The sequence below is a fragment of the Papio anubis genome, chromosome 1 (assembly GCF_008728515.1).
Source record: "Papio anubis isolate 15944 chromosome 1, Panubis1.0, whole genome shotgun sequence".
NCBI lineage: Eukaryota > Metazoa > Chordata > Mammalia > Primates > Cercopithecidae > Papio > Papio anubis.
The window spans coordinates 137813679-137830295 of NC_044976.1; the positions used below are offsets into that span (position 1 = coordinate 137813679).

General features: G+C 40.4%; 1 protein-coding gene across 1 annotated transcript in view; it reads right to left on the reverse strand.

The window, feature by feature from the left end:
• The window catches only part of FBXO28 (F-box protein 28), a 45320-nt gene that overhangs the window by 26668 nt on the left and 2035 nt on the right, over positions 1-16617 (reverse strand). Inside the window, exons 2-3 of the mRNA XM_031655446.1 lie at positions 5957-6066; positions 2020-2158 (exon numbers count right to left, since the gene is read on the reverse strand). Of these exons, the coding sequence (XP_031511306.1) occupies positions 2020-2158; positions 5957-6066 (249 nt within the window). The remainder of the gene's footprint in view (positions 1-2019; positions 2159-5956; positions 6067-16617) is intronic.

Sequence of the window (16617 nt, forward strand, 5' to 3'; positions counted from 1 at the left end):
AAGTTTAAGCATGAGAAGTACAAAAAAGGGAACACTCCTGTACCGGGAGGCAGAGGTTGCTATTAGCCGAGATTGCCCCACTGTACTCCAGCCTGGGTGATGCAGCAAGACTCCGACTCAAAAAAAAAAAAAAAAAAGAAGTCAACAAGTGGTTTCCAAAAAATGACAGGACTCAAGTGAATTTAACATTGTTTGTTTGTTTGTTTTTGAGACGGAGTCTTGCTTTGTTACCAGGCTGGAGTGCAGTGGCGTGATTCGGCTCACTGCAACCTCCAACTCCCTGGTTCAAGCGATTCTTCTGCCTCAGATGCCTGAGTAGCTGGGATTACAGGCACGTGCCACCATGCTCAGCTAATTTTCGTATTTTTAGTAGAGATGGGGTTTCACCATGTTGGCCAGCATGGTCTCGATCTCCTGACCTTGTGATCTACCTGCCTCGGCCTCCCAAAGGGTGGGGATTACAGGTGTGAGCCACTGCGCCTGGCAACATTATTTATTTAGACTGTAAAGATCACCATTCCAAACACATGAGCCTGATCAACTAGCACAGAAATTGGTAACTTTTTGTGTACAGGCCAGATACTAAATTTTTCTTTTCTTTTTTTTTTTTCTTGGGGCAGTCTTGCTCTGTTGCCCAGGCTGGAGTGCAGTGGTGTGATCTTGGCTCACTGCAACCTCCGCCTCCCGGGTTCAAGGGATTCTCGTGCCTCAGCCTCATAAGTATCTGGGATTAGAGGTTCGAGTCACTACAACCAGCCTGGATCCTAAATATTTTAATCTTTGTAGGCCACATGAACTCTGTCACAAACTATTCAACTCTGTTACTTAACAACTGACTGAACTCTCTTCGAAGTTATGATAACTGTGAGATGTTTCTTAAACATTCATGTTTCTAACAATGAGATATGCAATAAAAACTATGATGCTATATGAAACAAGCTAAGTTCAAAGAACTTCTCAGGAACACTTAAAAGTTAAGGCCTTTAAGTCAGATTCAGAAAAATCTGGCATAAGAATCACTCTGAAGTATCTAACTGGTCACCCTCTTACAGCACCCTGTAAAAAGCATTAGTAGGTAATGTGCTGGTATGCAACAAGATCTTTAAAAGAAAATGTGGATAATGCAAAGAAAGCAAGATATACCAAAAATATTTCAAATACAATTATAAGAAATGTGATTCCCCCAAAAATAAATGTCAAAGAAAACTAAAAATGGACAAAGTACATATTAAATATTGCCAATGTAAATTATCTTTGGAAATAAAAAGAGAACATTCAAATTTTACTAGATATTAATTATTTCCAACCATGTTAAGGGAACCTTTTGCTAGCATCAACCAAGCAGCAAAATGACCTTTAATTATATCTCTACCACTTCCATATAAAAAGATACAGACATACCTCAATTTATACTTAATTCAAGGAGCAGGGTACTACTGAAGGTGTAAGTAGTGTGTTGAATGTTGGAGTTTTTATTAACTTAGTAATGGTAATATGCCACAATATATTTATTTCTATGTTAAACAGGACTGCTATTTAGTTCTGGGAATATTGGTAAATAGCAATTGTTTATTCTTGTCAAATCTGAAAGTTTATAAAGTTGTCTTTATGAAACATTTCTCAAAAAAAACAAAAACCAGCTTGTCCCTCCTATTCTACCTCCCCAAAATTTTAACAGTCTTGAAGGCAGGGACAATATGTATGTTGTTCATTGCGTATCTCTGGTATCATAAGAAACAGTAAAACCTCAAATTTTATTCTTGAGTATGAACTCTTAACAAACTTCTCTAAATAATATCAGGGTTTCAACTGTCTATTTCATAATTAGAATTTTAAATATAAAGATCACATAAATGATACATATTTATATTGATAACTGTACAGAAGCCAAATTCATTAGTAGAAACTCATTCAGAGAAGTAGAAACAATTCTAACATTTCTAAAATTAAAAATTCATAACTTTATAATAAGTTTATGTAGGGCAGTCCAGCTGTTCTAGGCAAGCAATTCTATTTTACCTTTCCTGGGATGAAGCAACAGAGATTGGAATCCACATATTTCATGAAAGTCATATTTAATAGTGACAGCCTTGTTTCAACAGCAGCAAGAATGTCTGCATGACGAGCTAATGAATGGTTTCTCCTTTCTGACTCTCTCCTATAATAATAATAATAATAAAAGCAAGGCAACCATTAAAGCAGTATTGTGGACTAAAATATTAAGCAATCAAGATAGTTTAATGAAACACTTTTTTACATGTTAATTTAGAAATCTACAATTGGGTCATAATTTAACTGTAATGATGAATGAATCACGATGCCTAGAAATCCTTACCAAGGACTGGTACTCACTGACAAAATATTTGAAAACAAACAAAAAAAACCCCAAATTATATATACATATTTTTTAATTAGGTTTTTTGGGGCCAGGCTTGGAGGTTCACGCCTGTAATTCCAGCACTTTAGGAGGCTGAGGCAGGTGGATCACCTGAGGTCAGGAGTTTGAGACCAGGCTGGGCAACATGGTGAAACCCCATCTCTACTAAAAATACAAAAATTAGTCAGGCGTGATGGTGCACTCTTATAGTCCCAGCTACTAGGGAGGCTGAGGCAGGAGACTCGCTTGAATCTGGGAGGAGGAGGTTGTAGTGAGCCAAGACCACACCACTGCACTCCAGCCTGGGCGACAGAGCAAGACACCATCTCAAAAAAAAAAAAAGTTTTTTTTGGTTATCAAATCTAATGGCTATTAGAACCAGAGAAATTAGATAAATGAATGGATTACACATAGAAATATAGGCAGGAGTCTATATGCTTTTGACCATAAAATTTAACTCCTTTAAACTTTTTAACAATTTGAGAAATAACTCATCCATAATAAAATTATCTTTTTTTTTTTTTTTTTTTAAACGGGGTTTCGTTTTTTCCCCCAAGTTGGATTGCAGTGGCGCGATCTCGGCTCACTGCAAGCTCCGCCTCCCGGGTTCACGCCATTCTCCTGCCTCAGCCTCCCAAGTAGCTGGGACTATAGGCGCCCACAACCGCGCCCGGCTAATTTTTTTGTATTTTTAGTAGAGATGGGGTTTCACCGTGGTCTCGATCTCCTGACCTTGTGATCCGCCCGCCTCGGCCTCCCAAAGTGCTGGGATTACAGGCGTGAGCCACCGCGCCCGGCCTAAAATTATCTTAAAGAGGACAATTTAGTGGTGTTTAGTATAGTCACAGGATTGTACAACTATCACCACTATCTAATTTCAGAATATTTTCATCACCACAGAATGAACTCCTGGAACCATCATCAGCCACTCCCATTCTCCCAGTCCCTGGCAATACTAATCTACTTTCTGTTTCTCTGGATCCACCTATTCTGAAAATTTCAGATAAATGGAATCATAAAGTGGCCTTATGTTTCTGGCTTCTTTCATTCAGCATAGTTTTCAAGGTTCGTTCTTGTTGTAGCATGTACCTTTTTATTGCCCAGTAACATTCCATCATACAGATGTATCATCACTTTGTTTACTCATCAGCTGACAGACACTTGGGTTGTCTCCACTTTTTGGCTATTATGAATAATGCTGCTAAAAACGTCGTGTACAAGTTTTTGTGCAAACATTATGTTTTCATTTCTTTTGGGTACTTATGTAGGAATGAAATTGGTGGCTCAGACAATAACTCTCTGTTTAACTTTTTGAGAACAGCCCAACTGTTTTCTTTCTTTTTTTTTTTTTTTTGAGACCAAGTCTCACTGTGTTGCCCAGGCTGGAATGCAATGGCACGATCTTGGCTCACTGCAACCTCTGCCTCCCGGGTTCAAGCAATTCTCCTGCCTCAGCCTCCTGAGAAGCTGGGATTATAGGCACTCGACATCATGCCTGGCTAATTTTCAAATTTTTGTAGAGACAGGGTTTCACCATGTTGCCCAGGCTGGTCTTGAACTCCTGACCTCAGGTGATCCACCTGCCTTGGCCTCCCAAAGTGCTGGAATTACAGGCGTGAGCCATCACATCCGGCCTGAGAACAGCCACATTGTTTTCTAAAGTGACTGCACCATTTTACATTCCCAACATTGATATATGAAGGTTCTAATTTGTCCACATCCTCCCCAACATTTTTCCATTGTAGCCATCCTAGTGGATATAAAGCACTAGTGGATATAAACCTCGTAGTGGTTTTGATTTGCATTCCCCTGATGACTAATGATGTTGAGCACCTTTCATGTGCTTGTTGGCTATTACTTATCTTCTTTGGAGAAGTGTCTATTCAAATCCTTTGCCCTTTTTTTTGGAGACAGAGTCTCGCTCTGTCGCCAAGGCTGGAGTGCAGTGGTATGACCTCGGCTCACTGCAACCTCCACCTTCCGGGTTCAAGCGATTCTCCTGCCTCAGCCTCCGAGTAGCTGGGATTACAGGCGCCCGCCACCACGCCCAGGTAGTTTTTGTAGTTTTAGTAGAGACAGGGTTTTACCATGCTGGCCAGGCTGGTCTTGAACTCCTGATCTCAGGTGATCCACCACCTCAGTCCCCCAACATGCTGGGATTACAGGCGTGAGCCACCGCACCTGGCCCCTTTACCCTTTTTTAAACTGGGTTGTCTTTTTATTGTTGAGTTGTAAGAGTTCCTCATACAATCTGGATCCACGATTTGCACGTTTTCTCTCATTTTGTGGGGTGTCTTTTCATTTTCTTAATGGTGTCTTTTGAGCCACAAAAGTTTTAAATTTTAAGTCCAATTTGCCTAATTTTTTCTTTTGCTACTTGTGCTTTTGGTGTCACTGCCTAATCCAAGTTCATGAAGACTTACTACTATGTTTTCTTCTAAGGGTTATATATAGTGCTGACATTTACACTTAGGTCTATGATCCCTTTTGAGTTAACTTTGATATACAGTATGAGGAAGAGGTCTAACTTCATTCATTTTCATGAAGAAAACTAGTTGTCCCAGCATCATTTGTTGAAAACAATGAAAGCATTGAATTATCGTGACATTCTTGTTAAAATCAACTGATTAAAAATATAACGTTTGTTATCCAGACTCTTGCCTCTATTTCTTTGATCTACAGGCCTATCCTTATGCCAGTGCCATACTGTTTTGATTACTATAGCTTTGTACTAAGTTTTGAAAGTGGGAAGTGTTAGTCCTCCAATACTCCTCTCCTTTTTCAAAATTGCTTTGGTTATTGTCACACTCTTGTATTTCCACAGGAATTTTAGGATCAGCGTATCAAGTTTTGGGGAAAAAAAAAAAAAGACAGCTGGAATTTCTGATAGGGGTCACAAAAAAAAAAAAGAAGTCAAGAAACAAACAAAACATATTGTACCTTATTGTCAACCCTTATCACACTGAATGTGTAGATCAGTCTGGAGAGTATTGTCATCTTAACAATATGAAGTCTTCGAATCCATGAACACAGAATGCCTTTCCACTTATTTAAGTCTTCTTTAATTTCTTTCAATGGTGTTTGTAGTTTTTAGCATACAAGTCTTGTGTTTTTGTTATATGTATTACTAAGTATTCTATTCTTTTTGAAACTATGATCAAATGTGTTGAACTTCCTTTTTGGATTGTTCATTGCTAGTGTATATAAATATAATTGATTTCTGTATATTATTTTTATATGCCATATCCTTGCTGAACTGGTTTACTAGCTTTAACAATCAATTAGCGCACTCCTTATCCACAAGATCATATCATCTGTGAACACAAGAGTTCTACTTCTTCTTTTCCCATTTGGATGCCTTATACTTCACTTTCTTGCCTATTTTCTCTGGCTAGAACCTCCAGTAAAATGTTGATCAGAAACGGTGAGAATGGACAAACCACTGCAGAAATCACATTGTGATCTTTGTGCCCTTTGTTATAAAAACTTGGAAAGCAATATATAAACCACGAGACTGAAAAAAAGAAGCCAAGAAACAAAACCAGCTGTATATCATTGTCATTGCCACCCACAACATACCTTGGGAGTTGTGCTTTAACTTGTTTCTGACATAGATTATGGTACCTCTCCACTTTAAGAAATCCCTGATTCAACATTCTCTGGCAGACCAAGTCCATTCTTTTACAAACCTACAGGGAGAAAAAAGAACAACAAAAATCAATAACCAAATTAATAACAGACAATTAACAGAGACTCATAACTGATGGCTTAAAGCTCTCTGTATCCTACTATTGTTCCTCAGTTTGCTGTATGTACCTTTTTTTTTTTTTTGAGACAGTCTCACTTTGTTGCTTAGGCTGGAGTGCAGTGGCGTGATCTCAGCTCAGTGCAATCTCCGCCTCCCAGGTTCAAGTGATTCTGCAGCAACTGAGTCATCAACCTAAGGTTAATTCTCACCATATGGGGTAGATGTTGCAGTACAAGATATGGATGATTAGGAGCTGTCTTATGCTTCTTTCCATCTCATCCAAGCACAAATGATCAACAAATGTTTGTTGAAACAAAATGCTGATGAAACTCTTGATGTAAGTTGTTTTCTTCTGAGAACACAGGGCTGACAAAAATTCTGGCAAACTGGGTTGAAGCTTGAGAAGGCTTTAATATTCTAATAATAAAACCAGATATTTAAAGCACAATAAACTTTAAGTACAAAGTAATTTCTTTTTTTTTCTTTTTTTTTCTTTTGAGACAGAGTCTCGCTCTGTCGCCCAGGCTTGAGTGCAGTGGCACAATGTTGGCTCACTGCAAACTCCCCCTTCCGGGTTCATGCCATTCTCCTGTCTCAGCCTCTTGAGCTGGGACTACAGGCGCCCGCCACCACGCCCGGCTAATTTTTTATATTTTTAGTAGAGACGGGGTTTCACTGCGTTAGCCAGGATGGTCTCGATCTCCTGACCTTGTGATTTGCCAGCCTCAGCCTCCCAAAGTGCTGGGATTACAGGTGTGAGCCACCGCGCCCGGCCAGTAATTTCTAATAAGTAATGTTTGTTTGTTTGTTTTTCAGACAGAGTTTCTTTTTTTTTTTTTTTTTTGAGACGGGGTCTCGCTCTGTCACCCAGGCTGGAGTGCAGTGGCCGGATCTCAGCTCACTGCAAGCTCCGCCTCCCGGGTTCACGCCATTCTCCTGCCTCAGCCTCCCGAGTAGCTGGGACTACAGGCGCCCGCCACCTCGCCCGGCTAGTTTTTTGTATTTTTTTAGTAGAGACGGGGTTTCACCGGGTTCGCCAGGATGGTCTCGATCTCCTGACCTTGTGATCCGCCCGTCTCGGCCTCCCAAAGTGCTGGGATTACAGGCTTGAGCCACCGCGCCCGGCCCCAGACAGAGTTTCACTCTGTCACCCAGGTTGAAGTGCAGTGGCATGATCTTGGTTCACTGCAAACTCCATCTCCCAGGTTCAAGTGATTCTCCTGCCTCAGCCTCCCGAGTAGCTGGGATTACAGTTACGCGCCACCACGCCCAGCTAATTTTTGCATTCTAAGTAGAGATGGGGTTTCACCATGTTGGCCAGGCTGATCTTGAACTCCTGGCCTCAGGTGATCCGCCCACCTTGGCCTCCCAAAGTGTGGGGATTACAGGTGTGAGCCACCCTGCCTGGCCAATATGTTAAAATACAGCAGAATCTATTTCTCACTAAACTAAACCAGTTATCAGTATTTGTTCAATGTCTACTGAAAAAAACAAAGACATAAACCCAGTACATATCAACATATGTAACTGCTTTTAATGAAAAGTAACTTTTTTCTAAAACAAAACATTTAGTGATTAGCCTTATTTTACATTTCTGCAAGGCTTTTTGATATGTGGTTAAATATAACACAGGTCAACTTTCATACCTGTCTCTGCATTCAATCAATTGAGGTATTCTTACCTCAGAAAATTCTGGAAAATACAAGAACACACAAATGCACGTTTCATTAGCTATCAGTGTGATGCCATCATGTTATCAAATGTCACGTGGCTACTGGAAAACTCCATGTATAATTGTGGAAAAAATGAGCGTGCCAAACATAAATAAAACCTTAGTACTATATAAAAAAAAATACTTTAGAACTTATGGACCCTGGGACAGGATCTTGGAAACCTCTCTGGGATTTCTGGACAACACTTTGAGAACCAGTGCTCCAATCCTGAATAATCACATGACCACAAACACCAGTACTGAACTTCACGTGGGGAAAAAAAAAACTTTTATTATGTTATTGAAGGAAAGAAAATGGAGTGTCTATGTGTGTGAAATGAGGGCAACAAGGCTAACTTCTCAACTTATTAGGAAGTTAACAGACAATATCAAATAGAAGAAAATCAGCCAAAACACTTGAAAGTGGTGCCTCTGGGGAATAAAAACTGGGGACTATAAAAACTATGTTTTGTTGTTAAAACTATTTGATATTTTATTTTACTTATTTATTTATTTTTAGAGGCAGTCTCGCTCTGTTGCCCAGGCTGGAGTGCAGTGGCGTGACCTTGGCTCACTGCCACCTCCATCTCCTGGGTTCAAGTGATTCTCCTGCTTCAGCCTCCCAAGTAGCTGAGATTACAGATGCCTGCCACCACATCTGGCTAATTTTTCCTATTTTTAGTAGAGACAGGGCTTCACCATGTTGGTTAGCCTAGTCTTGAACTCCTGACCTCAAGAGATCTCCCTGCCTTGGCCTCCAGAAGTGCTGGGATCACAGGCGTTGAGCACTGCACCCAGCCTATTTGATACATTAAATCATCAGAGGAGTAGATAGTGGATTTAAAAATAAACTGAGGTACCCTGTAACAAAACCTTGTAGAAAAACAATTCTGGTCTCTGTAGACTCTACAACCTTGTTGATAATTTCTGAGAGAAATAATTTTTATCAGCAATATATTTACAAAGACAAAAATTAAAGTCAATTACTGCTGTAACAATTTTCAAGGTTCAGTCAAAATTATTTTACTAGTTTTGCTGCACTGAATCTACTAACTTCTAGGGTTTAGATATCTTTCAATAACCTATAAACTCAAATGAATATGAGTGCTGATTAGCATAAGTATTTAAGTACTGACTGGATGATACGAGTAAGAATAAATAACCAGACAGGCCCAACTAAGGAAGATTTCACATGACAGAAGATTTGAATCAGGCTTTGAAGGAGGAGAGGGCAAAGACTGCTAAGTTAGATGTAACGGTGTATGCAAAGGCACAAAGTCTAGAATGAACAAACCGTTAGTGAGCAAACTACTTCCAAAGACATGTGAGATGTGTGGGCCAAACTGAGAGGAATAAAATTTCCCATGTTTTGAGTTGAGAAATCAGGTAAGTAACTTTAAAAAGAGAATGAATGGCCAGGAGCAGTGGCTCACGCCTGTAATCCCAGCACTTTGGGAGACCGAGGTGGGCAGATCACTTGAGGTCAGCAGTTCGAGACCAGCCTGTCCAACGTGATGAACCCTCATATACAAATTAGCTGGGTGTGGTGGCAGGCGCCTGTAATTCCAGCTACTTGGGAATGCGAGGCAGGAGAATCGCTTAACCAGGAAGGTGGAGGTTGCAGTGGGCTGAGATCGCACCAATGCACTCCAGTCTGGATGACAGAATGAGACTCTGTGTCAGAAAAAAAAAAAAAAAAGAGAATGACCACCCTTCTGCAGAAGTTGGACTTAATTAATAAAAAAGAAGAAAAGAAAAGAAAAAGACTACCCATCTTTTTGGTTATTTTCTGCAAGCACGATCTTACCAGGACTAAAGAGATGGTTCTGGAAATTTCACTGGAGACAGTGAAATAAATGTACATGGACCCCAAATGAAGTGAAAGACAAGAAAAAAAAGGCCTATAAACGGAGCCTCAACTGACATTTATAATTAAAAGCTGATAAAAAGATTAGAGAATAGGAGGTCACAAAGACAAATTAGAGTAACACTACACAAGCCAACATCAAAAAGATTTTAAGCATAGCCAGGTGCAGAGGCATGGGCCTTTAGTTCCAGCTTCCCAGCTACTTGGGAAGCTGAGGTGGAGGATCACTAGGGCCCAGGAGTTTGAGGCTGTAGTGTATGATGATCACACCTGCACTACTCTATTCTGGGCAACATAGCAAGACCTCATTCCAAAAGAAAAAAAAAAGAAAAATTCTTTTAAGCATTAGGCAATATTGTAAGGAAAGAACAGTATTTAATGTGGTAGTTTTCCTGTATATTCAAATGTTCAAGGAGCACTGACTAACCAATAGCACAAAAACACAAAAGATCATTCATCTTTCAGCAAGGCACATCAGCTGAGGTCAGAAGTTCGAGACCAGCCTGGTCAACATGGTGAAATCTCATCTCTACTAAAAATACAAAAATTAGCCGGGCATGGTGGCAGGCGTCTGTAATCCCAGCTATTTGGGAGGCTGAGGCAGGAAGGTCGCTTGAACCTGAGAGGTGAAGGTTGCAGTGAGCTGAGATCATGCCACTGCACTCCAGCCTGGGTGACAGAGACTCCATCTCAAAAATAAAACAAAAAAACAAAAGAGATCACACATCTTTTGTTTAGGGTTCAGAAAGAAGTCACATCTGGAAAAAAGAAATATACTAAATTGCCCCAGGGCAAGCAATTTAACGATAGCTGCTGATAATGTATGCTAACTTGTAACTCAAATTATCTCATTTAAAGTGTAGCTCTAAATTTAGGCATATTTTAATAATTTCCCAAAGCTAAAGGGAAGAAATTTTATTTCCTCAGTGACTACAACCAAACAAAAATCCTAGCAATTTGGCAATTTACCCAAAACAGTAAAATAAAATCCTGAAGCCTAATATATGGAGCCTAAAGATGATGACTATGTCAAAAACTATCAGGGCACTGAAAGATTAGGAAAAGTATACACCATAAAGACAAAAGGGCATGAACAGAATAAATCACTGAAGAACAAAGATATATAGCTTGGGCTCCTGTTACTTGCTGTTCTACTGTAAGAGAATAAATGTAGTTTTGTTAGTTGTGGTCAGTAATGAAAAATTTTCTTTGTTTTTAGATTTGTTGTGCTACCATGGTCCTTCTTAATAATGCAAGACACACAGGCTATACATTTGTGAAACGTGATTTTCCTGTTTAATCTTTAATATCAAGTCTTTTTTGTTTGAGATGGAGTTTCGCTCTCGTTGCCCAGGCTGGAATGCAGTGATCTCCACTCACTGCAACCTTCGCCTCCCGGGTTCAAGTGATTCTCTTGCCTCAGCCTCCCAAGCAGTTGGCATTATAGACGCCCGCCACCACTCCCGGGTAATTTTTTGTGTTTTTAGTAGAGACGGTTGGTCAGGCTGGTGTCGAACTCCTGACCTCAGGTGATCTACTCGTCTCAGCCTCCCAAAGTGCTGGGATTACAGGCATAAGCCACCATGCCCGGCCTTGTCTTAACTAATTATTTTTAAAAAATTTTTATTTCTTTAAGTTTTAACTGTTTCTAAGATGCACATTTTTAAACATCTGACAGTGGAATAGACCTACGATACATAATGTCTTAGAATTATAATTGGTGGCATTTTTTTCTTGGATGCCTTGAAATATGGTATGCTCAACTCCTTCAATTTTAAGACGCTGTAGAGACTTACAGACACGTTACCAACTTAGTAACAACTTTTCTGGGAAAAAAAAAGGTACCACCACGATAATATACATACAAATTGATCAAGATGCATTGATTTCAAAAATGTTAAATATGAAACTCTTATATCTTAGAATTAAGGAAATACTGTAATGGAAGCCATTTTTTCTTTTTTTAGACAGGCTCTCCCTCTGTTGCCCAGGCTGGAGTGCAGTGGCACGATCACGGCTCACTGAGGCTTCCACCTCCCTGGGGCTCAGGCAATCCTCCCACCTCAGCCTCCTGGGCTCAAGTGATCCACCCACCTCGGTCTCCCAAAAGTGTTAGGATTACAGGCATGAACCACTGTGCCCAGCTGGAACCCGTTCTCTGTTCATCTTACACAATGATAATTCCAATGTAGTAAGTGCAAAAATGATGCTATGGAAACTTAGAAATATTACCTACATAAACTTCAGAGAAGAATTACAGAAAGAGGTATATGCCAAAGGTACAAATATTTTCTAGGAGAGGGAAACCAGGAAAAAGCATGTGTTTGAAGAGGCCCAAGATATTCAGGAAACTGAAGAGCTTGATGTTTGTTTCAATCAATCTTAAGTACAAGATGCTAGAAATAGGTGTTTAAGGAAAACCTCTATTAAAGGTTATCTTTTGCTCCCAGTCTCAAAAATTAGGAAGTTGGATTTATATGCACAGGTCATCCTTTTAACATAGTATCTTCTTCAATCTTGTAAGAATCCATACTACTCAGTTTATCAAGGTATGCAGATATATCTGGTGTCTTTTAAGAAATGATGATGATAAGAGATAGAAATCGTTTTGTTTTTTAAAATGACCTTATTTGCTCCACCCACCAAAAGCTGTCAACCCTGGAGGTTCTCAAAAACAGTTTCTTAAATCTGACTGGTCTGTGAAATAAAAGCTGGGGGGATAGGAGGACGGTTGACCAGTAATCTAGAACATTTACAATTTCACATATCCAAATTCAAGCTTATCTGAATCCCTCTAAGTCATTCTTCTCCAATCACTTCATTACTTTACACATCATTTTTTTCTGCTGGGAATGCTCTTCTTCTACCTTTATTAACTGGATAAAAACTTATTATCTTTTGTTTGTTTGTTTGTTTTGAGACGGAGTCTCGCTCTGTCACCCAGGCTGGAGTGCAGTGGTGGGATCTCGGCTCACTGCAAGCTCCGCCTCCCGGGTTCACGCCATTCTCCTGCCTCAGCCTCCCGAGTAGCTGGGACTACAGGTGCCTGCCACCTCACCCGGCTAGTTTTTTTGTATTTTTTAGTAGAGACGGGGTTTCACCGTGTTAGCCAGGATGGTCTTGATCTCCTGACCTTGTGATCCGCCCGTCTCGGCCTTCCAAAGTGCTGGGATTACAGGCTTGAGCCACTGCGCCCGGCCTATAAAAACTTATTATCTTGAGGAGGTCTTCCCTGATTAAGTCCTAATTAACCTCAACACTCATATTTACCATCTTTGCATTTGTTATCCTGGTGCTATGCAAGTGTGCTCAAGGAAGGTACGTATATTTTTTCTTGATGACAATACAGTGGACAGAGTTACTGACTGAACCTCTTTACTTTGTGAGAACAGGAAGAATGAACTGCCCCCAAGAGATTATAATTTCTTACCTGTACTTATGCACTCATTAATAAAATCAACAGCCTGAAGAGACAGTGGGAGAAAAAACCAAAAAATAGCAATAGAGTGTATTCTCTGGAATACAGCAATACAGAGCAGTGGTCCTCAAAGTGTGGTCTGGGCAGTGGGAGATCCCCAGGGTCCCGGAGACCATTTCAGGAGGTTTGCAAGACCAAACTATTCTCAGATTCTCAGAGTACCAAGAAGTTATTTGCCTTTTCCACTTATTCTCTCACAAGTATCCTGTGGAATTTTCCAGAAGCAATATGACATGTGCTGACATTATTGTTCTGACAGCTAATGGAATATGTTCTGCGTATTCTTGTGTTTTCTAGAATTTTCCAAGGTAAGTTCTCTGGGTCTTCAATAACTTTTAAAAGTGTAAAGGTGTCTTCAGACCAAAAAAACTGAGAACTCTTGCGCAGAGTGAGACATACAATGAAGACAGCTTGCCTACTTAAAAACGAAAACAAAAAAAGAAGTAATGGTTCTTCATTTTCCTTCATATTTCCTACCAACCAACCCACTCTACAACTAAAATTTTCTAACATATTTGAAGAAAAGATGCGAAAGGAACTATAAATAGGTAACAGATTTAATTAGCTAAAGTGCTCCAGAGAAATATCTTGAGACAAAAGCATGCATTTATGTATTTTGTTGCTGACTGGAAAATTCATTCCAGAAAATAAGCAAGAATTCTCAACTTAACCTTTAGTCAAATTCAAGTTCTGAACCACTAAGAGGATTCCAATTAAAATAAGAGCTCCAGTTGAACCACAGAGGAAAAAAATTGATAGTATCTCTCTAAAACATCTTTTAAAAGCCTCCTGTAGGGCAGGTAAAATTATATAATGCAGTGTTTGAAACAGGATAATTTTTTTCCCTTTTTATATTGTACTTTAAATAAATAGAAAATTTTTTTCCCCCTTTTTATACTGTGCAGGGGCTCACATCTGTAATCCCAGCATTTTGGAAGGCTGAGGTGGGCGGACCACTTGAGCACAGGAGTTTAAACTTAAGACCAGCCTGGGCAACGCGGAGAAACCTCATCTCCACAAAAAATACACAAAATCAAGGCTTCAGTGAGCTGTGATCGCGCCACTGCATTCCAGCCTGGGCGACAGAGGGAGACCCTGTCTCAAAAATTAAAAATAAATAAATAATTTAAAAAGCTCCCTATACTTGTTTTTCAGCAGGTGAGAATATAATGCTCATGAGCATTACATAGGTTACATAGGTTCAAAGTTAGCTCTGATCTGCTCCTGAAGGTAGGATCTCACTTCTTTTTTCTTTTTTTGAAACAGAATTTCGCTCTGTCACCCAGGCTGGAGTGCAGTGGCACCATCTCAGTTCACTGCAGCCTCCACCTCCCGGGTTGAAGTGATTCTCCTGCCTCAGCCTCCCGAGTAGCTGGGATTACAGGTGTGTGCCACCACGCCTGGCCAATTTTTTATATTTTTGGTAGAGATGGGGGTTTCACCATGTTGGCCAGGCTGGTATCGAACTCCTGACCTCAAGTGATGCGACCACCTTGGCCTCCCAAAGTGCTGGGATTACTGGCGTGAGCCACCGTGCTCGGCCAGGCTCTCACTTCTTAACCTTTGCCATTTGTTTCAAAGTCTCTCACCCAACCTGCCAAGGGGGCCCGGGTGACATACTAACGCTGCATCAGCACAAATTTGTCTGTTTTACTGGAAAAACAACTCAAAGTACATGTTTTGTTATTTCAAAGGTTGTGTTCAGCCAAATAATTTTACATTGGAGGAGTCAAATATTTAAGGAGTAATTTCTGTGAAACCACCAGACTCATGATACATCTTTTGATCAATAGTCAATGGCCAAAAAATAAAATAAAATGAAATAAAAAAATCCAGGCCTAGGTGGGTGGATTGCCTGAGCTCAGGAGTTCAAGACCAGCCTTGGCAACATGGTGAAACCCCATCTCTACAAAATACAAAAAATGAGCAGGGCATGGTGGCATGCGCCTGTAGTTCCAGCTACTCAGGAGGCTGAGGCAGGAGAATTGCTTCAACCTGGGAGGTGGAGGTTGCAGTGAGCCGAGATGGCACCACTGCACTCCAGCCTGGGTGACAGAGCAAGACTCTGACTCAAAAAAAAAAAAAAAAAATCCAATTTATTTTTATTTTTTTTGAGATGGCGATCTCGGCTCACTGCAACCCCCGCCTCCCGGGTTCAAGCGATTCTCCCACCTCAGTCTCCCGAGCAGCTGGGATTACAGGTACCCACCAACACGCCTGGCTAATTTTTGTATTTTTATAAAGATGGGGTTTCACCACGTTGGCCAGCTGGTCTTGAACTCCTGACCTCAGGTGATCCGCCCACCTCAGCCTCCCAAAGTGTTGGCATTACAGGCGTGAGCCACCATGCCCAGCCAAAAATCCAATTTAAAAAGGCATTCACACAGTCCCTTGGAAATCAGTTATTCATGGTAAGAGAAAACAAAGATTATTATCAACTAAACAGTACAAATAACTGAAAAATGTTATTGTAGCAATTTCATCCTAGAGCAAATCTTTTAAAGAAAATGCAGAGTAGTAAGTACATGGATTGTGTACCTGTTGTCTACATTAGGTGCTAAGCATAGTTGTAACTGAGGTCCCAAAAAGACAAGTAAACTGAGAAGGAAGAAAAAAAGTCCCTGAACAATATATAAACTAGCTCACCAGCTACCTAATAGCTGACATTTAGCTTCATGAAAAGTAATTCTGTTCTTAATATTACCCCCTTCAAAGCATATCCAGCCTTAATTCCACTAAAAAATATACCTACAATGAAGAGAACTATGTAACTTATATGTCAGATAGCAGCATATACTAAAGTCCCTTGATATTTTGCAAACGATTCTTTTTTTTTTTTGAGACAGAGTCTCGCTCTGTCACCCAGGCTGGACTGCAGTGGCCAGATCTCAGCTCACTGCAAGCTCCGCCTCCCGGGTTTACGCCATTCTCCTGCCTCAGCCTCCCGGGTAGCTGGGACTACAGGCGCCCGCCACCTCGCCCGGCTAGTTTTTTGTATTTTTTAGTAGAGACGGGGTTTCACCGTGTTAGCCAGGATGGTCTCGATCTCCTGACCTCGTGATCCGCCCGTCTCGGCCTCCCAAAGTGCTGGGATTACAGGCTTGAGCCACCGCGCCCGGCCCGATTCTTTAGGTATAAATGGCTACTTAAGAAGGCATGTACAGTACACCTAGACACTCTCTTGACTGCCAATTTCAGAAAAGATCATAATTAAATTAATGCTGACACCTAGTGGCAAGAAAGAACATCTTTCTTTTATAACGTTACCTAAATTGTACCTTCCAAGCAAAGACGCTTCCAAATCCCCACAAAAGATTATCCATTTAATCTATTCAAGAATTATCCATTAGCCTTAAGTAAAGAAAAACAGTTCCCCATTACTAAAAAATCATATTTGCAGATGTAGAACGGGGCAGAATCTTTTCCTGGGGGTGGG